This window comes from Callospermophilus lateralis, chromosome 17, assembly GCF_048772815.1.
Source record: "Callospermophilus lateralis isolate mCalLat2 chromosome 17, mCalLat2.hap1, whole genome shotgun sequence".
NCBI lineage: Eukaryota > Metazoa > Chordata > Mammalia > Rodentia > Sciuridae > Callospermophilus > Callospermophilus lateralis.
Window position 1 is genome coordinate 38,375,143 of NC_135321.1, and position 27,108 is coordinate 38,402,250.

Genomic DNA, 27,108 nt, shown 5'->3' on the forward strand with positions numbered 1-27,108 from the left:
AGTCACTCACGGTTGCTAAGGAGAAGGAGTTCCCTTCAAACCTGGACAGTGATGCATATACATATTAGTATGTAGATTCATATACATATATAATATATATTTGTAATGCATATATTAGACTTCTATACATGGTTTTCATATCTACAATTATATATTGTTTTTAATTTCATACATGATGTGTGTGCAAACTGTGTACGTATTCTTAGTGAGATTAAGAACCACACTGCTCATAGGTGTTCACAAAGAAAAATAGCCTCTGTATTTCAGATTGTTTCTATTGTTAAGCAGAGGGGAGGAAATGGCATAACACAGCATCATGTGGGTCTATTTCATAATAGGTTATGCTTAGTTCATCAAACCAAGAGGTCAACCTGCAGAGCACACAGTCATCTGTCTGCCAGTCCACGTTCTGCCCTTCCCTTGCCTTCCCCAGGGAACCATCCTGGCCATCTGTTTTAACAGGTGGTCAACTCAGGGCTGGGTTGAAGGATGAGCACCCGCCTCTGTACTCAGGAAGTTGCATTTAGTCCAAGTCATAACACTCAGCATCCTTTGGTGGCATTTATTTTTTAAGCTGGAAATTAGAGGAGTCCCTTTTCTAGTCAAATGGCACATTGGGTATGAGGTAATATAGGAAACTAAACAGCCTAAGTCCCATTGTATGAACAAGGCCATTCTGAGATCAAACACAAGGTCCCCAGCAATGTTCAGGGACAGGTCCAGGGGCCCCTGAGGCCAGCTCCTCCCTCATCCATTCCCTAGTTCAGTTACAATGAGCTGGCAACCCTTCCCATGGTGCTTAAGCTAGTTCTCATTGCACGGTTATTACTTGCCAAGGACTGAACTGCACAATTCCAGAGACCAAGTTATATTTCTTTTTTCTTTTTCCTTTTAATTTTCTTTAATTCTAATTTATTATATATGACAGAGAATGCATTACAATTCATACTACACATATAGAACACAATTTTTCATATCTCTGGTTGTATACAAAGTAAATTCACACCATTTGTGTCTTCATACATGTATTTTGGATAATGATGTCCATCTCATTCCATCATCATTTTTAACCCCATGTCCCCTCCTTTCCCCTCCAACCCCTTTGTCCTATCTACAGTTCATCTAATTCTCTCTTGTTCCCCTTCCCTACCCCACTATGAATCAGCCTCCTTACATCAGAGAAAACATTCATCATTTGGTTTTTTGGGATTGGCTAACTTCACTTAGCATTATATTCTCAAACTCCATCCATTTACCTGCAAATGCCACGTTTTTATTCTCTTTTATTGCTGAGTAATATTCCATTGTATATATATACCATAGGTGGTTTTTTTTTTCTTTTTTTTTTTTTTTTAGTTTTAGTGTTAGGTGGACACAATATCTTTATTTTACATTTATGTGGTGGTAAGGATGGAACCCAGTGCCCGGGGAATGCTAGACAAGCACTCAACCACTGGAGCCACAATCCCAGCCCTTATACCACAGTTTTTTATCCATTCATCTACTAAAGGGCATCTAGGTTGGTTCCACCATTTAGCTATTGTGAATTGTGCTGCTATAAACATTGATGTGGCTGAGTTTTATTTTTTGAGTGTCACACAGTACAGCAAAAGCACAGTGGCACATCTCTGTAATCCTAGCAACTCAGGATGCTGAAACAAGAGGATCATAGGTTCAAAATCAGCCTCAGCAACTTAGCGAGGCCTAAGCAACTTAATGAGAGCCTGCCTTAAAGTAAAATATAAAAAAGTGCTAGGGATGTGGCTCAGTGGTTAAGCACCCATGGGTTCAATCCCCACTATCAAAATTGTTTGGTTTTTTTTTTTTTTTTTTTGAGAGAGAGAGAGAGAGAATTTTAATATTTATTTTTTAGTTTTTGGCAGACACAACATCTTTGTTTGTATGTGGTGCTGAGGATCGAACCCAGGCTGCACGCATGCCAGGCGAGCGCGCTACCGCTTGAGCCACATCCCCAGCCCTCAAAATTGTTTTTAAAACTAAAAAATAAAACACAGCAAAGGAGCCTCCCTTTGGCTTCCTTAAGAAACAAAGATCAAGTTGTATTCAAAAAGTAGTGAGTCAGAGAAATTAAGTGCTCCTGGGTTCAATCCCTGGTACCAAAAAAAAAAAAAAAAGATTAAGTAATGAGTCAGTAACCTCTGCTCTATTAAGTTGCTGCATTAAATAAACAAAGAACTCTGAACCCCCAAAATAAAAATATTAATATTTACCTTTTATTTGTTTCACAAGGATCCGATGACCACTTACATCATCTTCTGTATAATTCCTGACATATATGTTCAGGTAGTCATTTACACTTCCACTGTTATGCAAATAAAATTCCAAGCATTGAAATTCTCTTTTAGGGTACAGCATCCTAGTTTCCATCACTGCTGTGTCCCCCTCACTTACAGAGCTACTGTTAAAATGCATGAAGAAACCAGAACCTGGTATGAGGACAAAAGAATTGAGAAAAAAAACAGATGCTGGGTAGAGGAATGTGTGTTTGTTAATAGTGATGTTAGTTAGGTTAGGCCCAATTAGTACCAGGAGGTAAATCCCCAGGGAGAAACTTCATGAGCCTAAGCTATATCTCTAGTACTCAGAATGCTAACTGACAGAACACAACCCCAATCTATTACTTATAAAAATATTAATTACAATAGTAGCAGTTTGCTTGTGGGCACTGATCTTCACTTATCTTCATTTGCTATGAGCTGTAAAGATAAAGCAAGCTTATGTATAAAATACTAATTAAAAAAAAATCCACTATAAGCCTTCAGGTTATACCTAAGAAGCAGGATCAAAAGACAGATATTCTGCAAGGAGCATCTTTCAAACATTCCCATCCCTGGCCAAGCTATAAGTGGGAGTAGTTACCATCAGTAAGACAGCATGGAGAGTTGTTCCCCCTCTGGGAATGTGCAAAAGGGGAATAGAAATTCAGCCCAATGTAGAAGCTTGATTCCTCAGAAAACTTGGAATGGAACCACCATTTGACCCAGTTATCCCACTCCTTGGCATATACCTCAAGGACTTAAAATCAGCATACTACAGTGATACAGCCACATCAATGTTTATAGCAGCTCAATTCACAATAGCTAAGCTATAGAAACAACCGAGGTGACCTTCAACAGAAGAATGGATAAAGAAAATGTGATATATATACACAATGGACTATTACTCAGCCTTAAAGAGGAATGAAATTATGACATTTGCTGGTAAACAGATGGAACTGGAAACGATCATGCTAAATGAAATAAGCCAATCCCAAACAAAAGCCAAATGTTTTCTCTGATTAGTGGATGTTGAGTCACAATAGGTGGGAGGGGGGAGAAGGGAAGGTTCACTGGCTTGTGGGGGGCGGGGAGTGAGGGGAAGTGTGGAGGGATGGGAATGGGAAAGACAGTAGAATGAATCAGACATAACTTTCCTATGTTCATATATGAATACATGACCATCATGTGCAACCACAAAAATGGGAAGTTATACTCCATGTATGTATGATCTGTCAAAATACATTCTACTGTGATGTATAACTAAAAAGAACAAATAAATTTTTTTTTTAAAGTAGGGCTTGAAATCCAGGTAGGTAGAAAGCCACAGTATCTGTGTGTCCCCAGGCTAACTCAAGGTGCAGCTGTAAGTGCTTTAGGAGAAGTGAGCCTACTATGTGGGCAGGAGAGAGAGGCAGCCCAGAAACTAGAAAGAAAAATGTTCTTGGAGTATAAAAGCAAAGATATCACCCATGTCCTTATAATGCACAAAGCTCATTCCTTTGTAGCAACCAAATGGATTATCATTGATAATTCTGACAGAAATGAAAGATAAGATCCCAGTGTTTCATAGTGAAAGGAAAAGGGGGGGCCACTGAACATAATACCTAGAAGTCCCTCAGTCCTGTTACCTTTACACTTTCCCATGTTGGAATAATCAGTCTTTGGACCCCCAGAAACATTTGAAACTCGCTTCCAGTCAGTCTTATCTTCTGAACTTTGTATCATTCCACATACGTTTTCCAGTTCAAAATTGCATGAGTCCATAAAACTCAAGGAAGAGGCTGCAAAAAAAAAATTATTAACAAAGCATCATAATCTAAGTAATAAAAAAAATGAGCTTATCACAGAAGTCTGAGGAAGGTTTAGAAGGTCATCATTGAGGGGAACACCTAGCTGATCTGAGCTGGAGACCCCTCCTCTGTGGATCAGCATACATAGGCTGCACTGTCTTTTTTTTTTTTTTTTTTTTTTTTAAGATTTCTTTTTAAGGGGCTGGAGTTGTGGCTCAGTAGGAGAGCACTTGCCTCGCATGTGTGAGGCACTGGGTTCAATCCTCAGAACCACATAAAAATAAATAAAGAAAATAAAGGTACTGTGTCCATCTACAACTAAAAAAAAAAAAATTAAAAAAGATTTCTTTTTAAGATGGACACAATATTTATTTATTTATTTTACTTTTATGTGGTGTTGAGGATCGAACCCAGTGCTTCATGCATGTGAGGCAAGTGATCTACTGCCAAGCTATAACCCAGCCCTGTATTGTCTTTTATTTTCTTCTAATTATCTATTTGTAGAAACTGAGTCTACACTCCCCTTGTTATTCAAGTCATTAAGCCACAACCCAGATTATTTGATCCTGTTTATATTACAAATGTGTACCCCATTTTAGCTGAAAAGAGGTTTGAATATCAAATTGGGTCCATGTCTGAATTAGGAACAGCTTCAAAACCCTGCCTGAGGTGTATTCCTAAAAGGACTCAAGCTGTTTTTAAGAACTCAAAGGCAGAGCTGGGGTTATGGCTCAGTGGTAGAGCCCTTGCCTAGCACAGGCAAGGCCCTGAGTTTGATCCGCAGCATAACATAAAAATAAATAAGCAAAATAAAGGTATTGTGTCCAATTACAAATTAAAAAAAAAAAAAAAAAGAACTCAAAGACAGACCTTGAGAGAAGAAAAATGCTACAACTGAGTGAGAAACTGGGATCTGGGTGCTACTTTGTTTTTCTGAAAGTCAAACATATATATTCTCAGAAACCCCCAATGGCACAGACCATCATTTTCTTCCACATAGCAGAGGGAAATACAACACATTTCAAAGAACTTGTCACATACAGCAGTTATACAGTCGATTCAACTTTTGGAGATCATAGTCACTGAAATCCATGCGTTGGCCAATCAGATCCTCAAAGCCTGCCATCTTTGTTATAATTGTAGGGTCTTGTCCACTTTTGAATGCAATTTTACTGTAGTGCATTATAGAAAAGTAATCGTAGGGAACATTCAGGAAATCTGATTCTTTGTCATCATGAATATTAAAATTGTGCTCTCGACCTAAGTGGTACATAAAAAAAAATCTTTGATTACTTGATGTTCATAAAACCAATGTATCTTCTCTACACACTGTTCACTTAGAGAAGGAGAATAAAATATAGCAAACTTTTATGCAAAGGATCTATTGTACCTTGAGTGTTTAATATCTTCCTATCTTAGAATATAATATTCACACTTGGAATTGTGATTCCAGCAATCACACTAAATATATCTAAGATTCCATGCCCCAAGTTGGAATATGCGGGCCTGATCCAAGGCTCTAAAAAGTGGTAACGAAACAGTCAGGATTATGGGCCAGCCAGGGCAGAAGTTTAAGTTTCATCTCCACAGCAAATGGAGATAAAATTAAGAGGACTTTGGGAAGGGTGGTTCAAATGGGACCTGGGAATAATATAGACAAGAATCATTCGAAAGGATTGACACGGTCAGAGACGTTTTCCAGGATTGCTGGAATATTTGTAGATATGTTTAAATCATGGTGACAACAGTTAATAATAATGTGTTTTATATTTCTAAATTGCTAAGAGTAGTTTTAAAATGTCTTATAAAAACACCAAGTGAGATGATAGACATGCTAATTAGTCTGTTTTAATCGTTCCTCATTGAGTACATATATCAAAATGACATTTTGTAGCTCATAGGTGTATTCAGTTACAATTTGTCAATTAAAAATATTCATTTGGGGAGTGCTGGGGAGTGACATTTGTCAAGTTATATTATCATATTGCACACATGTATGAATATGTTATCAACATATCCCATCATTATGTACAACTCTAATGCACCAATAAAAAATAAGGAAAGAAAAAAATATTCATTTTTGGCCAGACACAGTGGCAGATGCTTGTAATACCAGCTATTCAGGAGGCTGAGGCAGGAGGATCACTAGTTCAAGACCAGCCTAGGCAATTAGGGAGACCCTATCTCAAAAATTAAAAAATAAAATAAAAATGGCTGAGGCTGTAGTACAGTGGTACAGCCTGCTAGATTCAACCTCTAGTACTGAAAGTAAACATTTTTTTAACTAAAATGAATATATTTAAAGAAGATACCACGCAACTCAGCATCACAGTCAAGGGCAACTGATCAGAACTTGAAATCAGGTGATTTTGTGGATATAATGAGGTGTGCCTGATTTCCAAAGATATATAGATGTCTTATCAAATATGGGCAGAAGTTCCTATCCAAAATAAAACTGTGAGAATACTAAAGAGTGAGGCCATAGATTAAAACACTTCGCTTGCTCTAGAAATCTCTTAGTTTGTAGCCAGGCAATCATATAACTAACTGCACATTTAATTTCTTTTCACCTGAACTAGTTTGACTTCAGACTCCTTCCCATTGGACACGTGTAAGAGTATGTGGGACTGTATCCCATAGAACATGTCTTGAGAAACACTAGTTTCTATGTTATATACAGCTCTAAATCACAATTCTGTGATTCCTGTATAGTAGCACCCAATGACTTTTAAGGTACTTCAGATTACACTGAGTTAGAGGATAAATCAAGTAAAGCAGCAAGATGTCAGTTTTTCAATTATTAACCATTGGCATTAACATTTTTAGTCTAAAAATGTAAAAAAAAAAAAAAAAAAAAAAAGAGAGAGAGAAGAAATGTACCTGGTTTAATTCTGTTCCACATTATCTGGATATAGTCATCCCGATCAGAACGAGACTGCTCATGCCAGAATCCCAGCGCGTGCAAGAGCTCATGCTGCACGGTTCCTATCCTGTCACAATTGTTCCCAATGGAAAGTTGCTGCTTCCCCTCACGCCTGTTTCCTATCGAGGACCAGCAGCTTAGGAGAGTTTACAGGAGAGGCGGAAGTGTTACAGAGATGCACACTGAGGTCTCGAGGAGAATGCCCACCCCCTGGCCCTTCCCTAGATTGAGACACTGTGCATTTCTCTCACAATCCTGGTGAGGCATGAAAAACCTTGCAGGCCAGAGATCTTTAGAGAACTTGCCCTAATGCTACATATTAACATAGGAGCAAGTGATTCCCCAGGCAGCTTGGTCCTGATATTCCTGGAAGTTTCAGTCTATGAGATCATCCTAGGTATTCCTGTGCCCATTTACAAGGGCTTTCCCAGGCACAGCAACCACTCAGAATGCTGAGCTCCAAGCAAAGATACTCTCACCTTCTTAGGTAAGAATAATTTTTAGGTTAAAATTAAGTTAAATACACACAGGCACACAAAAATGTTTTTATTAAGGAGGGAATAAAGAGTATTCAATTACAAATGGGTGGAAATCCACAAGATTGTGGAATAGATGACATTCAGTCACATTCATTTTAACATTGAAAGTCTGGTTGAATGTGTGAAAACATTATTTTTATGCCAGAGAAACTAGACCTAGCTGTCTTGCTCTGCAACAACAGCAAAAGAAGCCATGGCCCTACCCTAATGGTCAGGGCCTTGGGCAGTTACTGTGAGGCGATTCCCTAGGTACAACAGTCTCTTCAGAACCCCTAGTAACCCTCCACTTACCCGGTGCCCTTGAAAAATGCTATATAGTTATCTTCCCCAGACCAAGGCTTGAAGTCAAGGCAAGTTTTCAGGCGATAGCGATCAAATGCCTGGAGGATAACCGCTTTAGCATTCACACCTGAAGGAAAACCAAGGGAGAGGAGTAGAAGAAAGGGACCAGGGTATGAGAGGAAGGGGGAGGAGGAGTGCTGGGGAGTGACACTGGCCAAATTAGATTATTAAATCGTGTGCTCGTACAAAGATGCAACAACAGATCCCATCACTATGTACAACCCTAATGCACCCATAAAAAATATAGAAAGAAAAAAAAATAAACAAGTAAAAAGAAAAATACACACATTAAAATAATCACCTTTGAACAATTCTATGTACTCTATTGACTATCATGAATTAGTTCCTTCATGAATTTTCAACGTTTTGTTTTTTTGAAATTTAGTATACAGTACCAATTAAGTACTCTATTCAAGTATTTGATTATTCTTCAGAATCCTTACTTTGCCTTATATTTTTCTGGAGTTCATTAGCAGTGCATTACTAAACAATAGGAAGGGCGTTTCTTTATCTCGGGGATATACAACATAGATCACAGGCAATCAAAATCAACAGTCAACCAGCTGTCCCTCTCCTCAGTCTATACCCAAAGGACTTAAAAACAGCATGCTACAGGGACACAGCAACATCCATGTTTATAGCAGCACAATTCACAATAGCTAAACTGTGGAGCCAACCTAGATGCCCTTCAATAGATGAATGGATAAAGAAACTGTGGTATACATTAGATTGGATAGAGAGAAAGGATGGGAGAGGAGGGGAGGAGTAAGGAGGATAGGAGGATAGCAGAATAGAATTGACAATATGATTGATGTAGTACATTCCATGTATGTATTATATGTCAAAATTTATTCTGCTGTCATGTATGACTAAAAATAAATAAATAAATAAATAATTTTAAAAAAGCATATTTAAAGTCATATAAATGAAATCACACACACACACACACACACACACACACACACATATATATATATATATATATATATATCCTACAATATAGGTCATCCATATTTGCATTCTGTTCAATACTTTATATTAATTATATTATTCAAATCTTCCATATAAAAGGTTAGTAAATTATGTCCTAGGAAACAAATTTGTCTAGATACTTGGTATGCAAATAAAGCTTGATTGAAACTTGAAAAAAAACACACACAAAAAAAGAAATTGTGGTATATATACATAGTAGAATATTACTCAGCAGTAAAAGAGAATAAAATCATGGCATTTGCAGGTAAATGGATGGAGTTACAGAAGATAATGCTAAGTGAAGTTAGCCAATCCCAAAACACCAAATGCTGGATGTTTTCTTTGATATAAGGAGGCTGATTCATAGTGGAATAGGGAGAGGGAGCCTGGGAGAAATAGACGAACTCTAAATAAGGCAGAGGGGTTGGAGGGGAAGGGAGGGGGCATGGAGTAATTAATAATGGTGGAATGTAATGATCATTACTATCCAAAGTACATGTATGAAGACACAAATCAGTGTGAAGATACTATATATACAACCGAGATATGAAAAATTGTGCTCTACAATGTGTAATAAGAATTGTAATGCATTCTGCTGTCATATATAAATTTAAAATTTTTTACATTAAAAAAAAGCAACATGGGCTGGGGATGTGGCTCAAGTGGTAACGCACTCGCCTGGCATGTGTGGGGCACTGGGTTCAATCCTCAGCACCACATAAAAATAAAATAAAGATGTTGAGTCCACCGAAAACTGAAAAATAAATATTTAAAAATTCTCTCTCTCTCTCTCTCTCTCTCTCTCTCTCTCTCTCTCTCTCTCTCTCTCTCCTCTCTCTCCTCTCTCTTTCTTTAAAAAAAAAAAAAAAAAAAAAAAAAGCAACAGTCAAGCCAGGTGCTGTGGCGCATGCTTGTAATCCCAGCTGCTCGAAAGGCTGAGGCAGGAGGATTTTGAGTTCAAAGCCAGCCTCAGCAAAAGCAAGGCGCTAAGCAACTCAGTGAGACCCTGTCTCTAAATAAAATATAAAATAGGGCTGAGGATGTGGCTCAGTGACAAAGTATCCCTGAATTCAATCCCCAATACCTCCCTCCTCCACAAAAAAATGAACAGTCAATGTTACTTGCTTTATCTAAGGAACTACCATTTATATTTAAAGGCCCCAGCAGAGTTTTTAATCCAAGGACCTTGAAAAGGGAGGGTACATAAAATAGCAATGCAAAGTAAATGTATCTTTTTCTATATCTATACCTGCAAACTATATTCTCTAAGGAGAACTTTCAAGAGGTTTGCAACCAAGTTCATGACCAAAATGGAGTTAAGAACTATTAGGAGATAAAAATGGTGCTCATGGGTTAGAGAGACATGAAGCTCAAAGAAGGCAGACACATTAAAGCAACAAAATATAGGGGGGAAAAAAAAAAACTTTGAGGGTGACCTGAAAGGAGGGGCTGACACAAATGGAGTCAGGTACTGCTGAAGTGAAGAATGGTGGCCTGCCTGGAGGTAGTAGTGGAGAGTAGGAAATGCTAGGACCCCAGGGCCAGACATACCAAGTTCTTATGCGTCTTCACCTTACTTTTGACCTATAACCTTTGCCAATTTACTCTTAAGAGCTTTACTGTTATCATCAGTTCAGTGAAGAAATAAAATCAACTTTGCAATGTTACTGTGAGCATAAGAAGAGATATAAAAATGAAGTTCCAAATAAAGGAAGTTCCTTCCTACACAACTATTGTATACACTGTCGAGGAGGATGACCTGCAATACCTCTGTCCAGGCTGAATTAAATACAAGTATATGATTGTCATTGGTAAGGCCTCAAAATCCATAAATCATAACAGGCCCTCAGAGTTGAACCACTTACAATACCACGTAAGTAATGCACGTTTACTGTGAAAACATTGGAAAAGGCATTAAAAACAAAAAGAAAGGAATTTAAAATCCTATCACCGAGAAATGATCACCTTTACCATACTTTTTGCTTATGGTACATACAGAGCACACATGTATTTTTATACAAAATGAAATTACAATCTATACAATATTATATGAACTATTTTTCACTAAATAATATACCACTAAATCTTTATCATTATCTTAATGACTGCATTAATAGCTACAAAAGGTATAGTAATTTCTTGTCAAATGTTTAAATCATTTCAAAATATTCTGTACTATAGCTGGGTAGAGTGGTATACTCCTGTAATCCCAGCAGCTCAGGAGGCTGAGGCAGGAGGATCAAGAGTTCAAAGCCAGCCTCAGCAATTTAGTGAGGTCCTAAGCAACTCAGCAAGACCCTGTCTCTAAATAATATACATACAAACACACACACACACATACACACACACACACACACACACACACACACACATATATATATATATATATATATATATATATATATAGAGAGAGAGAGAGAGAGAGAGAGGGAGAGAGAGAGAGAGAAAGGGCTGGGGATATGTCTCAGTGGTTAAGCACCCCTAGGTTCAATTTCTGTACCCAAAACTAACTAACTAACTAAATAAATAAATAAATAAATAAAATGTTCTGAACTAAAAATATCACATTTGTATCACTATTTCAAATCAAACTTTTTCTTAAAATAAGGCTGGATTAAACCAACCACAACATCACCATTTTAGTATAGAAAGCAAGCAGAACTTGCTAATCTAAGCCTTTCATCAAAATTGATGAGAATTTCCACCTATGTTGGACTGTTTTGAAAATGCAATACATGAGTACACATGAGAGTAGTATTAGCAGGAAAGACCTCTACCATGATAAGATATTCATTTGCCATATGCCTGTCCTACCACAAACCTTTATTGATTGCATCATGGATACAGAAAAGCTCCACCAGGATCATGTCATAAAAGTCCCTTGGCTCCCAAAAAAGGAGGGAAAGGAAAGATACTGGGAAATGAAGTTGGCCAAATTATGTTTTGTGCATGTATGAATATGGCATAATGTATCACACTATTATATTTAATCATAATGTACCAATTTAAAAAAAACAACAACCACCTTGGCTCCCAAGGAAAAGGGTAAGTCCCTGAAAATCCTAGGGTTTCAGCCAGCAATTATGCAGGATTATCATCCCCTCTTTGGTCTCTTCAGGTTCAGACCCCCTTCCACTTCATTTTCACACCCACTTAATTCACATCTAGCCTCCATCCCGTAAGATCTTTCTCCAAAACTGAGCACTCAGGCAAGGAATTGTAACTTACTCACTGGAAGCTAGAAATGGATGCTCCAAGTGTTACCCCTTTCAGAGGGGCCACATCTACCAGCCAGACCACAGCTGAAGTTTCATCTACAGCCCTACAATACAATTTCTTAGGTAGGCCTACGAGAGGCTGAGAAAGAGGACTTTCCAGAAGTCATTTCCGGAACACCTTTTACGGTGTTCACTTTGGCTTCATGTGAGAGTGGCCTTTCTCAGTAATTTCCTTAGTCTGAGTTACTTGGAAATGTTACACATTTCTGAAATGTGAGGAAACACTTCTCTTATTCTTAATGCAGAAAACAAATTTGATTCTACCATATTACATGGAGATAAAGTACTTTTTAAATAAGAATCAAAATCACATAATTGAAAATAAAAATTGAAGTTTCATTCTGTTAAAAAGATTATGTAACATAAAAAATGCAATAATACAAAATGAAAAAAGCAGAACAAAAAACTTAAAGACATCATGATTAGAACTATGTAAAATGTGCACATTTTGGATCTAGGCTGAATTTTCAACCTATTACATCCAATTCAGATAATATGTTTATTCATTTATTTTTAAAATATTTAATTGCCTATAATATGCCCTCAGATTCATAAGATGAAAAATTGCTCCTATCTGCAAGACATTTTTCATGTTGTTTATAATGTTACTTAAAAATAGGTATTTAGACATGATTGGAATACATGCAAAAATAGACTAAGGGATATAATCAGATTAAAGTGCACTTGTCTTTCATTAATCTGAATATATTAGGAAAATATTTTTAAAGATATATATAAAAATTAAACATAAAATTTCTTCAATTTTTTTGTTTAAAAATCCTTTAAGTGTTTCAGATTTTCCCCAACTCCAAAAGTCAACGAACATCTTTCTTTCCTCATATTCCATGAGCTCTGATAGCTTCTAACACTGTTAATTATTCCTGCCTTGGCTTTCTCTAGCCCACTGAGTTTTTATACACATTTAAGGCCAGTCCTCCTTTCTCAATAACTTTGATCAGATCTTGCTCCTGTTAACAATTCCAAAGTTGTTCTCCCAGGTTGAGTTCCATCTTTGGCTCTCCTTTCACTCAACACAATCTTTCTGGATGGCTCAGTATAATCCAGTTATCTGTGAAGTGTCAGTTATTGACAAGGCACTGTGAGAGACCCTCATTCACACCCATGGCTTCAACTATCTCTTACATCCTAATGATTCCCAAATGTTTCTGTATCTTTAATGATCAGACCACACATCAACACTTTATTTGATATCACTACCACAAGTTAGAGATGCAATTTAAATTCTGTATGCCAACAAATAACTTGCAGAAAACAAACGTCTCCTGGTGAACAGAACACAAACCTGGCACCATCCCACCTCTCCCTCTTCCAAGCACAAATGTATGGGGTACAATCTGCAGGACCTTCACCACAGCCCTGCTACATACTGTCATCTTCTCCTGACTACATATGCCTTTATGTCTAGGTTGAGTGAAATTTCCTCCAATGTGCTCTCAGAGCTCTTTGAACATATCACTAACCATAATGCTTTTTCTATTTTAATTAAATTTTGATTTATCTGAATCTCAACTGAAATGCATAACCTTTAAGAAAACATCATTTTTTTTCCCCCTAACGTTTTCTCAAAGAGCAATATCTAAACTGATCCTGGTCAATAACATCACAGTCACCAGTCCACAGGTAAAATGAGGACAATGTGTGGGGTTTTTTAATGACAACTGGATACAAAAAGCTGTCCGTAGCTGGTCACAGAATGTGCACACCTTAATCCCAGTAGCTCGGGAAGATGAGGCAAGAGTATCGCAAGTTCAAAGCCGGCCTCAGCAACTTGGTGAGGCCCTAAGCAACTTAGCAAGACCCTGTCTCTAAATAAAATATAAAAAGGGTTGGAGATGTGCTCAGTGGTTAAGCAGCCCTGGATTGTTCCATCTCAGGTACCCTAAATAAATAAATACATAAAAGCTGTCCTTAGTTTTGAATTAGATTTTTCTGACTTTTTAGTGATCTAACACCGAACTAATAATGTTATTTGTTTTATGGAAACACAATGATAAAAGATAGTGTGTTCTTGTTAATCCCTGTCTTGGCAAAATAAAATGTTGGTAAAACAATGTCGTCATTAAAATTTTATTTGGTTGGTTATTTATGCTTTTTACTCATATTTAAAACTTGAACATATGAGAAACTAATGCCTTAAAATACAAAGTATGTTCCTAATCTTTATGACCCTAGTATCCAATAACATTTAAGCTCTGCATAAATGTTGGTTGAATTGATCCCAATATCAATCAAAACACATCAAATTTCAGGCTGAATCACCTAAGGTTTTTTCAGTGTTCATTTGCTTCCTTTTAAAAGTAAATGTACACAGCTCACAGACAAACAAAGACACAAAACCTTGAATGCCACAGGAGCCTACCCTTATATATGTTGTCATCGTGTTCTGTGAGGAACATGGATTAGCTATGGACACTCTGAGGTGCATACTAACCCAAGCTATCCTCTAGAACGTATGGAATGACGAGAGGCCATCTGTATGTATCTCCAATAATAGAATTTCTGTCTTGTGCCTGTCAGAAATAGATGTGAAAGGGTTAGTTAAATGAATTAGGGCAAAAAATGATCAATAGTTAATCTAGAAATAAATGAAGTTTAAAGCTCTCCCAGCTAGCCCAAACAAATTGTGTGTGTACCCCTACTTTTATTATAATATAATGAAGTTTGTAGGAAAAAAATAACTAATTCCTATCATTTTGTTCATAAAGTTGACAGAGAAATATTACTGCCCAGCATGGTGGTGCATGCCTGTGATCACAGCGACTGGGGAGGCTGAGGTAGAAGGATCATAAGTTTGAGGCCAGCCTTAGCAACTTAGTGAGACACTAACACAAAACAAATAAATAAATAAAAAGGGCTAGGGATGTAGGTCAGTGGTAAAGTGCTCCTGGATTTAATCCCCAGGTCCCAGTGAAAGAAGGAAGGAAGGAAGGAAAAGGAAGGAAGGAAGGAAGGAAGGAAGGAAGGAAGGAAGGAAGGAAGGAAGGAAGGAAAGAAGGAAGGAAGGAGAAAAGAAAGTTTTAAAAAAGAAATATATAAGAATGAAGTGAGAACAAAACCTCAAAAACCTGAATTTCACAACATCAGAAAAAGTCACATGTCAGCTGAGCCAAAGTCTTCAAAATTTTGTAATGATTTTAAATTTTATAATATAAAACAAAAATTTTTTTTCATGTATCCATCCAGCCAATACATCAAATATTATTCTAGAGAAAAGGAATCCCTTTGTAAGAAGTACACCAAGGTCTCCAACTTCATGGAGCTTATACCCAGAGGGGAAGACAGTATTCCAGAGCTGAGCAGATGACACAGATGTGTAACCCCAGCTGCAGGTGAGCAGTGTTTCTGGGGTGCAGGAGGTGATGGAGGGGTCTGAAGGAAGAGCAGAATTTTCCTGAAAAATTCTACTGGATAATTTCTAGGTCAAAGGGTACAAGTATTCTAAATCATGATGGCTCTTGTCAAGTTGTCCATCTTTTTGTTAGGGTTGTACATTCTCCTATATAAAAACATTTGATAAAACCAGTCATAAATAAGCATCTCTTTTTCTATCATTACCAAATGGATAGTAAGGTAAAAAAAAAAAATCTCTATGAATCTGGTGGACAATAAATTATATCATTTTTTAAAATTTTATTTTTTTAAAATTGTTGATGGACCTAATTTTATTTATTTATATGTGATGCTGACAATCAAACCTATTGCCTCACATATGCCAGGCAAGCGCTCTAGAATTGAGCTACAACCTCAGCCTGATAAATTGTATCTTGTCTTTAAAATATAGTGCTTTTTGTTCATACAGATATAGGTAGCATGGATTCAAAACTGGAAATATTTTAAAAAAAGAGTGGGGGAAAGGAGGTATTAAATTCTCTGAGCAGAAAACATGCACACATTTCAAAATAAAATGTTTGTGCATTAAAAAACAGAACTATTGGGCAGGGGTTGTGGCTCAGCTGTACAGGGCTTGAATAGCACATGCAAGGCCCTAGGTTCAGTCCTCATTACCATATAAAAATAAATAAATAAAATAAAGATTTTTTTAAAAAACTGCTATTAAAATAAGATGTTTATATCTTCATGAAAAAAATAGTGCTTGTAATAGGGAACTTTGAAGTCCCCATAAATCTGGATAAAATCTACATATGTGTCATGATAGCTAGATAAGAATCACCAGTGCTCTGTGTGAACAGGTTTGGGAAAACTTTTACTTGGGAACATTATTTTTAGCTGAGAGGTCATCAAATCTATTTCTTATGGCAAAAAGCCCAACTCATTGAAGAGGTTCACAAATATACTTAATTTGCTTCAACTAGATTGAATTAATGGAGTTCTACATGAAAATGAAAATCTCCCACATTGCTCCAAAAATGAAAAGCAGTCAGATCAATAAGATCAAGACATCCATGTTGGAGTGATGGTGACTTTAACCACACAGAAATCTGAGGAATGGAAGATGAAGACACTGTTATATGAGTCCCTTCAAGGACAATGCATTCATTAAGTAAATGTGTCTCCAAGGTTCTGTACCCTTAGGCAGGAATGAGCAAAACCCACGCTACCTTCATCCTCAGACATTGTGTATATAGCTTTCTGCAATCAATAGAAGAGTCTTCCTTGTTCTTTGGCAACTCACCCCATCAAGTTTGATGTCTCCCTCAAAAAGATCCAGATGCAAATCTAAGAGAAGAGTGAAGAAGAAAAATTCATGTTAGTAAATTGGGTTCAAACTCTCTACATAATAGATGATGTTAGGGCTGGGGTTGTGGCTCAGTGGTAGAGTGCTCGCCTAGTGTGTGCAAGGTGCTGGGTTCAATCCTCAGCACCACATAAAAATAAATAAATGAAATAAAGGTATTGTGTCCAACTACAACTAAAAAAAGAAAAGATGCAGTTAAAAAAAACAGAGATGTACAAACCTTCATTGATATTGAAAATGTCCTGCTCAGTTCCACCATCTATATCTTTGACCAAAATAACAAAGAAAAAGTAAGTTGAACATTATGTTTAGGGTAGGAGAAAATATTTATCAATTATATAATCAGAAGTAAACAAGTTCATTTTGCCTCAGATAAGTGACTACTAGATTCTGATTCAACATCAATTGATTATTCCAGTTGATTGATTCAGTGTCTTAATCAATTAGTTAATTGATTATGGCCTCCCATCAGCCAGACAGGGAACTAAAGAAAGGGCTTTTGATATTTACTCTGTCCTGCCCAAATCCTTTGAAAGTCAAATGACTCAGGAATAAGAAATTGGTCATTCCATATATTATTAACCTTCAAAGACCAGATTGAATGACTAGATGAAATAGGAAACAAATGTTTAAAAGACAGCCTGTATTATCAGGTTCATCTGATTTAACTCAAAATAACAAAAACAACAGCAAGCATTTATGGAGTGGCTGTCTGTCACTGTATTTGGCCTTCCCTGGGCCACCATCTCTTTCTCTGCTGAGCATATGGACCCTGGAAGGAGGACAATATAACATTCCCTTGCTAATTCAAGAGGCCAGTGTTCAATCAAAGTTCACTGCAATTACACATCAGTGCTACATAAGCAATTATGCATTAGGCTTAGGAGTAAACACATCCTAGGTTATTCAGTCATTTCACTATCCACATTACCTTCTTTTACTGTAATCTAGAGGAAAACTCAAAATAGACTCACCAAAGTTTTCTTGAACTGGCTGGGAAACAAACATAAATGTATAAAAAAAGATATTATTGGGATGCCACGATATATATGGTCTTCTTGTTTCCAATTTATAACCAGACGTTCACTGTTGTTCTTTCTTCATTATCATTATGTATTCGTTTCTGGCATGTAACTGAGATAGTTAAGTTGGAAATCTAAGATGTTTTTGTTTTGTTTTGTTTTGTTTTTGCAAAACTTCTTGCTTCCAATAGAAACTGAAACTGCTTGTTAAAAGAATTTGAAGGTAAAAGAAACAAGGAAATCAACTTCAAAAGCTGAAAAGAAAGCAGAACATACAACTCTGGCCCTCAAATCACTGTTTACCTTAAACATGATCTTGTAAAGGATTCATGGAACAATACTTGAAAAACCTAAAAATGCATTCCCAATATTGAAATATTGTCATTTATAACAAGGCTTTTAAAGGAAATTTTTCTCAAAACTTCATGTCTTTCCTAAGATTCTGCCTTCAACGACAATACCAAATACCTGAGGAAAAAATAAATGGGCATACTTTTTGATATAAAAAGTCTTTTTTTTCCCCTGAAAATGGGAAATGACCACTGGAACTCAGATTACATGCCCAGTGGAAAAAACTGAGTCAACCTAGAAAATTTTTAGATGGTGTGATCTAGTATAAAAGGTGAAGAAACTGGAACACGGTAGATGTGGATTGTCTTACTGGCTTTATCAACTAACAGTGATTTAGTTTACCTTCCTGGTACTAGACTCTGTAAAATATGGTCGATACCTGCTTTGCATGAGTATTGCAAGAGTTATGTGAAACATGCATTGTAAAATGTAATAAATTGTCACCCAAGTGTAAGGACAATTATATTCAGACACAGCCTTTATGTCTAAACAGAATCATAAGGATGCTAACATGATGGAGAACGACCTGATTAGGTTACCACATTTTTTACATCAGCAAGTTCCTTGAGTGTCTCCTACTATGACCACACACAGCCATACACCCAGAAGAATGCCAGTGAGCCTACAGAATAAAGTTAAAGTACTTGTTCCTAACTACAGCTTTAACCTGTATTAAATGTATCTCTTATTTGCAGTTCTAGTTCTTACTCATTGACTGCCAGCTCAACATAATAACTGTTATTTGAAATCACGGCCAAAGATTTTTTCCCCCACCCATTTGAAAGTTCATTTAAACCTTGGGCTGGCCTGTGTTTCTATAGGAAAATTAGTCTAAATGGATAAAGATGCAGGAGAGAAATGCCATGCTATAAAACTTTATAAGTGTTTACAGGCCAGGCATGGTGGCACACTCCCGTAATTCCAGTAGCTTGGGAGGCTGAGGTGGGAGGATCATAAGTTTGAGGCCAGCTTTATAGCAACTTACTGAGACCCTGATCCAAAATAAAAAAAAATTGAAATGGCTGGATTTAGCTCAGTGATAAAGTGCTCCTGGGTTAAATCCCCAGATCCCAGTACCAAAAAAAGAAAAGAAAAAAGAAATAATAATACAAACACATGATTGTTGGAAACTGAACTCTAAATACTGGTAAATTTTTAGAGATTAAAAATATGTAAGAAGGAAGTGATAGTAAAACCTCAAAAATCTAAATTTCACATCACAAAAAGTCACATGTGAGCTGGGCCAAAGTTTCAAAAAATTTGTAAAGGTTTTAAAATTTATAATAGAAACAAAAAAAATTCATTCATGAATCCATCCAGTCAACACATCAAATGTTATTTAAAAGGAGGAATCCCTTGGTAAGAAGTGTACCAAGGTCTCAACCTTCATGGAGCTTACACCTAGAGGAGAAGACAGTATGTGAGAGCTGGGTGTGGTGGCACACACGTGTAACCCCAGATACAGGTGAGAGCGGTCTTTCTGGGGTGCAGGAGGTGATGGAGTGGGTTTAAAGGAAGAGCGAAATTTTCCTGAAAAAGTCTAGTGGATAATTTCTAAGTCAAAGGGTCCAAGCATTCTAAATAATGATGGCTCTTGTCAAGTTGTCTGTCATTTTTTTTTTTTTTTATTTTAGGGTTGTGCATTCTCCTATATGACCACATTTGATAAAACCAGTTATAAACAAGCAAGTCTTTTTCTATCATCACCAAGCGGACAGTAGGTTCCAAAATCACTTCAATCTGATGGACAATAAATTATATCTTGTCTTTAAAAAAATAGTCCTTGTAATCCATACAGATATATGGATTCAAAACTGGAAATCATAAAAAAAGAAAAAGAATGGGGAAAAGGAGGTATTAAATTCTCTGAGCAGAAAACTTGCACACATTTCAAAATAAAATGCTTATACATTAAAAAACAGTACTATCAAAATAAAATGTTAATATTCTCATGAAAAAGTATAGTGCTTATAATAGGGAACTTTGAAGTCCCTATAAATCTGGATAAAATCTACACGTGCGTCATGATCTCTAGATAAGAATCAGCAGTGCTCTGTGTGAACAGGTTTGGAACAACTTTTACTTGGGAACATTATTTTTAGCTGAAAGGTCATCAAATCTATTTCTTATGGCAAAAAGCCCAACTCATTGAAGAGGTTTACAAATATACTTAATTTGCTTCAACTAGACTGAAGCAATGGAGTTCTACATCAAAATGAAAATCTCCCACATTGCTCCAAAAATGAAAAGCAGTCAGACCAAAAAGACAAAGACATCCATGGTAGAGTGATGGTGGCTTTAACCACACAGAAATCTGAGGAATGGAAGATGAAGACACTGTTATGAGTCCCTTCAAGGACAATACATTCATTAAGTAAATGTGTCTCCAAGGTTCTGTGCCCTTAGGCAGGAATGAGCAAAACCCATGCTGCCCTTCATCCTCAGACATTGTGTATATAGCTTTCTGCAATCAATAGAAGAGTCTTCCTTGTTCTTTGGCAACTCACCCCATCAAGTTTGATGTCTCCCTCAAAAAGATCCAGATGCAAATCTAAGAGAAGAGTGAAGAAGAAAAATTCGTGTTAGTAAATTGGGTTCAAACTCTCTACATAATAGATGATGTTAGGGCTGGGGTTGTGGCTCAGTGGTAGAGTGCTCGCCTAGTGTGTGCAAGGTGCTGGGTTCAATCCTCAGCACCACATAAAAATAAATAAATGAAATAAAGGTATTGTGTCCAACTACAACTAAAAAAATAAAATAAAAGATGTGGTTAAAAAAATAGAGATGTACAAACCTTCATTGATATTGAAAATGTCCTGCTCAGTTCCACCATCTATATCTTTGACCAAAATAACAAAGAAAGAGTAAGTTGAACATTATGTTTAGGGTAGGAGAAAATATTTATCAATTATATAATCAAAAGTAAACAAGTTTATTTTGCCTCAGATAAGTGACTACTAGATTCTGATTCAACATCAATTGATTATTCCAGTTGATTGATTCAGTGTCTTAATCAATTAGTTAATTGATTATGGCCTCCCATCAGCCAGACAGGGAACTAAAGAAAGGGCTTTTGATATTTACTCTGTCCTGCCCAAATCCTTTGAAAGTCAAATGACTCAGGAATAAGAAATTGGTCATTGGCCCTTCAAAGACCAGATTGAATGACTAGATGAAATAGGAAACAAATGTTTAAAAGACAGCCTGTATTATCAGGTTCATCTGATTTAACTCAAAATAACAAAAACAAAGGCAAGCATTTATGGAGTGGCTGTCAGTCACTGTATTTGGCCTTCTCTGGGCCACCATCTCTTTCTCTGCTGAGCATATGGACCCTGGAAGGAGGACAATATATACAAACATTCCCTTGCTAATTCAAGAGGCCAGTGTTCAATCAAAGTTCACTGCAATTACACATCAGTGCTACATAAGCGATTATGCATTAGGCTTAGGAGTAAATACATCCTAGGTTATTCAGTCATTTCACTATCCACATTACCTTCTTTTACTGTAAAAGAAAATAGACTCACCAAAGTTTTCTTGAACTGGCTGGGAAACAAACATAAATATATAAAAAAAGATATTATTGGGATGCCATGATATATATGGTCTTCTTGTTTCCAATTTATAACCAGACGTTCACTGTTGTTCTTTCTTCATTATCATTATGTATTCATTTCTGGCATGTAACTGAGATTGCTAAGTTGGAAATGTAAAATGATTTTTTTTTTGCAAATAGACTTTTTGCTTCCAATAGAAACTGAAACTGCTTGTTAAAAGAATTTGAAGGTAAAAGAAACAAAGAACTAACTTCAAAAACCGAAAAGAAAGCAGAATATACAACTCTGACCCTCAAATCGCTGTTTACATTAAACATGATCTTCTAAGGATTCATGGAGCAATACTTGAAAAGCCTAAAAATGCATTCCCAATATTGAAATATTGTCATTTATAATAAGGCTTTTAAAGGAAATTTTCCTCAAGATTTTATGTCTCTCCTAAGATTTTGCCTTCAACAATAATTCAAATACCTGAGGAAAAAATAAATGGGCATTTTTTTTGATATGAAAAGACTTTTTTTCCCCCTGAAAATAGGTTTTCCACAAATGACCATGGAACTCAGACTACATGCCCAGTGGAAAAAAAATGAGTCAACCTAGAAAATTTTTAGTTGGTGTGATCTAGTATAAAAGGTGAAGAAACTGGAACACGGTAGATGTGGATTGTCTTACTGGCTTTATCAACTAACAGTGATTTAGTTTACCTTCCTGGTACTAGACTCTGTAAAATATGGTCGATACCTGCTTTGCATGAGTATTGCAAGAGTTATGTGAAACATGCATTGTAAAATGTAATAAATTGTCACCCAAGTGTAAGGACAATTATATTCAGACACAGCCTTTATGTCTAAACAGAATCATAGGAATTCTAACATGTTGGAGAATGACCTGATTAGGTTACCATTATTTTTTACATCAGCAAGTTCCTTGAGTGTCTCCTACTATGACCACATGCAGCCATACTCCCAGAAGAATGCCGGTGAGCCTATAGAATAAAGTTAAAGTACTTGTTCCTAACTACAGCTTTAACCTGTATTAAATGTATCTCTTATTTGCAGTTCTAGTTCTTACTCATTGACTGCCAGCTCAACATAATAACTGTTATTTGAAATCACAGCCAAAGGTTTTTTCCCCCACCCATTTGAAAGTTCATTTAAACCTTGGGCTGGCCTGTGTTTCTATAGGAAAATTAGTCTAAATGGATAAAGATGCAGGAGAGAAATGCCATGCTATAAAATTTTATAAGTGTTCACAGGCCAGGCATGGTGGTATACTCCTGTAATCCCAGCAGCTTGAGAGGCTGAGGCAGGAGGATCACAAGTTCAGTCAGTCTCAGCATCTCAGTGAGACCCTGTCTCAAAAATAAAAATTAAACCATAAAGTTTTGACTATGCCTATGACATTTTTCATACTTCATTCCTGTGTCAAGTTACTCTAGCATCAATCCATATTTCTTCAACAGTAAAAATAAAATGATTTTCAAAATTCGTATTTTCCATCTTATCAAGATGGAAAAAAGAAAACTTGTTACGTGACATTGAAACTGAAAAAAAAATAATAATAATTTTATGTCAATGTCTCTGATTCTCTGCCTGGTAAAACTGCTTCCCTAAATCCTTCCAGCCCCTGCCTACAAATAAAAATTAAAAAATTCAATTGAGATTAACATTTGAAACATATAATAAACATAAAAAGAACAATTTTTCCTTAATGATTGATGTCAAATGCCCCCCAATTTTTCTAATTGTTTTCTATACATTGTTTTCTTACCCAGCCAGAAACCATGAGAAGGTTGCCCAGGAACAGAAACCAAGACAGAGACCATGAATCCATGTTGTAGCTTCCAGTTGAAAGTTGCAAACTATGACGTTCAGAGTAGAGTTGACTTTTTAAAAAGCAAACATCATAACTTATAGCCTTTGATCTCAATGATCCATCTTGCAGGTCAGTTTGCTGCGGTAGTAACCTCTAATCAAGGAGGTAAAGTCCAGTATCTCTAGCACACCTCTGTGGAGGCTCCCCCTACCCCCACCAACATTTAATAGCTAAGTGCCTGGATAAGGCCTGTTAATAAAACACATTCTCTAACATATATGTTCTGATTCCTAAGACTACTACTTGAACAAAAGAAAATATCAAATTTTCAATTTTGCTTTTTCAAATAATAAACATATATGAACCTTCTTTCTGTCTGTGTAGCCCTGTGCTGCTTTAACATACACAGTTATCTTTATCATTCTTTTGTTTCTTAAAAATCTATTGGGCTGTGGATGTAACTCAATGGCAGAGCACTTTGCCTGGAAAGTGTAAAACCCTGGATTAGGTCCCCAGCATCAGAAAAAAAAAAAATTGTGAATTGCCTATAATTTATTGAGTTATTAAAACTAGTAATGTGTCTAGAAAATGGGCATAGTTGATATTCATATATAAAGTAGAAAATAGTGACATATCTCACTCCTGAATGTTCTTATCAAGTAAATATACATGAGAATTAGGGTTAAAAGGATAGGAATGGTCACTGATTTTCTAATAAAATGATGTTTCCAATCCGCTTCATTTTTTTTCTTCTTTTCTTGGCATAACTTGCTCTTTGGAAACAACATTCTGACTCAATCTCCACGGTTTCACTTACTGACAGAATCATAATTTTGAAATACTAAATTTTTTCAGTTTTTCCTTCCCCTCTCTTGCTTGGTCTTTGCCCTATTTTGGGCTACTAGAAAGGACATGGAAAAACATGTAGTATAGGCGAAGGATTTGAGAAGATGCTTCTTTTGTTTTTCTTTTAATTATTTTATTTGTTCTTTTTAGATATACATAACAATAGGATGTATTTTGACATATTATACATACGTGGAGTATAACCTATTCTACTTAGAATCCCACTCTGTGGTTGTGCATACTGTGGAGTTACAATGGTCGTGTATTCACACATGAACATCCAAAGTTAGGGCTGATTCATTCTATTGCCTTTCCTATTTCCATCTCCCCTCTCTTCCCTTCATTTCCCTTTGTCTAATCCAACAAACTTCAATCTTCCCCCACCTTATTGTGTGTTAGAATTCACATATCAGAGAGAACATTCAGTCTTTGGTTTGGGGGGACTGACTTATTTTACTTAGCATGATTGATTGCAGTTCCATCCATTTACCAACAAATGCCATAATTTCATGGAAGATGCTTCTTGTATACAAGCAAACTATTCCTACCCTGAAAGGTTAGGTGGAGGGTTAAAAAGGAAAGTTTAAGATGGTAGGCATTGGTCAATCCCTCCAGCCTGGCAGGGTGGCGCACGCCTGTAATCCCAACAGATCGGGAAGCTGAGACAGGATGATCACAAGTTCAAAACCAGCCTCAGCAATTAAGTGAGGCTCTAAGCAATTTAGCAAGACCTTGTCTCTAAGGAAAATATTTTTTAAAATGGCTAAGAATGTGGCTCAATGGTTAAGTGTCACTGGGTTCAATCTCCACTACCAAAAAAAAACTAGATCTATCCCTCACTATTGAGTCTCTGAGACTTCCCCAGTAGTTGGTATAATCCAAAAGCAAATAGGTCTATTTCCTGGGTAGAGTCCCAGGGAAACAAAATAACAGAAGAAAGGATGTCTTACAAAAAGGAAGATAGGTCCTGTGAGGGCAAGACTGGCACTGCAGTACAGGGAAGGTCACCAGCCCTGAAGGACTACGTGGATGGGAATAAGGCTGTCCTCACGGCAGACTACACAGGATGATAACAAGGGCCAGACAGAGGGACTATTCCAAAGGATGTCTATGTGAATTTATGGCACCTAGAATCAGATGAGGCCCTCCCAAAGCCTTGGTTCAATTAAGCTTAGGCACAATCCAAAGGCTACAAAATTTTATGTGAATGACTACAATTAAATCTCTATCACCTACATGGATGGGTACCTCAACTGATAATTATTGCTACAGAAAATATATTTATGCATATCTGTTTTGGTGAACTGAAGTTTGGAACTGAAAGACATGACTGCACTGTGTGTATTGGGACAGGCAGCTCTTATCACCTGAAGTTAGGAAAAGCGGAAGCAGGATGAGCAGCACCAACAGTTTCTAGGATCTCAAAAGCTATTTTAAGCCCTGATGATAGCATATTAGCAGCGCCTCATACAGAGTCTCATGGGAAGTCACTGAGGCATTGCTGAAGCCAACTCCAAAAAATGTATTTTGCCTATAATAAATGTGGTGATGTCTTTTACATTTTCTTCTTTTCTGGGTTGTCAATGCAATTCTACTGCAGAAGATACTCTTGACAGTTCTAGCAAACCTCCATCTTCCATCACTTGTATTCTGCCCCTTGGAGGCTTCTACAAGCTTCACAATGACCTTTGGAGTCTAATCCCAGGAAACTGTCTCTGACTCTGTGAGTCCACCTGTGGTCTTTATTTCTCCCAGGCAATAACATCAACAGGAAACCCAGGGCTTGAGACATTAGGACTTATACATTGCACAGAAATCCACTGGAATCACCAGGAAAGCATCTTTCTTTTAGAAAACTGATTCTCAAAATCCCCAAAGAATATGAGTACACTCTAGACCTGAGGGTAATAAATGATGACCATAGAAAAATTTCTAACAAGAAATAGCATAGCAAGTACAATGAAAGATCCCAAAGACTTGATGTTTTTCTTCTCTCAAAGTCCATATTATTGGGGCGGAGGATGGGGGGCTCTACTGGGGATTGAACCCAGAGCCTTACTTAATAGAATACTTAAGGTTGTAGTTGAGAAATAAGAGTAGGCATTTTCTGATTTTCTTTTTCATTTTCTTTTCTTCTTTTTTGGGGGGACAGGATTGAACCCAGAAGTGCTTTACCACTAAGCCACATCCCCAGCCCTTTTTATTTTCTGTTTTGAGATAGGGTCTTCAAGTTGGTAAGGCTGGCCTAAAACTTGATCCTCTTCAGCCTCCCAACTTTCTGGCATTACAGGCAAGTGCCACCATGCCTGGCTACAAAGTCTGTTTTCTTTACCTGATTCTCTCTCCCTCAAAAAAAAAAAAAGTATAAGTTAGGTCATGAGTTTCTCAATACTAGCTCTTCAAGGAATCTGATAAATGCTTCTATAAAATATTGAGAAGGTACGTACATTTGAATTTAAATGAAACTAAGTAGATGTAGAAAAAAGGTAAAGGATAAATGTGGAGTGATCGTAGAAATCCCTGGGAACACAAATTACTAACCAACTAAAGAACAAAAGATATCAAAGACACCTGCCCAAGACCCCTGCATTGTTTGGTGCTGCACATACTAAACACATTTTTTCACAAGGTATTGTGAATTCCTCCCCTCAAATTAAATTGCTTACCCCATGTT

General features: G+C 36.7%; 1 protein-coding gene across 1 annotated transcript in view; it reads right to left on the reverse strand.

The window, feature by feature from the left end:
- Positions 1 to 23,606, reverse strand: part of Mep1b (meprin A subunit beta) — a 31,575-nt gene extending 7,969 nt beyond the window's left edge. Inside the window, exons 1-10 of the mRNA XM_076836871.1 lie at positions 23,544 to 23,606; positions 21,744 to 21,762; positions 21,008 to 21,052; positions 20,721 to 20,764; positions 14,576 to 14,654; positions 7,823 to 7,940; positions 6,950 to 7,128; positions 5,111 to 5,329; positions 3,908 to 4,060; positions 2,232 to 2,447 (exon numbers count right to left, since the gene is read on the reverse strand). Of these exons, the coding sequence (XP_076692986.1) occupies positions 2,232 to 2,447; positions 3,908 to 4,060; positions 5,111 to 5,329; positions 6,950 to 7,128; positions 7,823 to 7,940; positions 14,576 to 14,654; positions 20,721 to 20,764; positions 21,008 to 21,052; positions 21,744 to 21,762; positions 23,544 to 23,606 (1,135 nt within the window). The remainder of the gene's footprint in view (positions 1 to 2,231; positions 2,448 to 3,907; positions 4,061 to 5,110; positions 5,330 to 6,949; positions 7,129 to 7,822; positions 7,941 to 14,575; positions 14,655 to 20,720; positions 20,765 to 21,007; positions 21,053 to 21,743; positions 21,763 to 23,543) is intronic.
- Between the last annotated feature and the right edge of the window lie 3,502 nt (positions 23,607 to 27,108).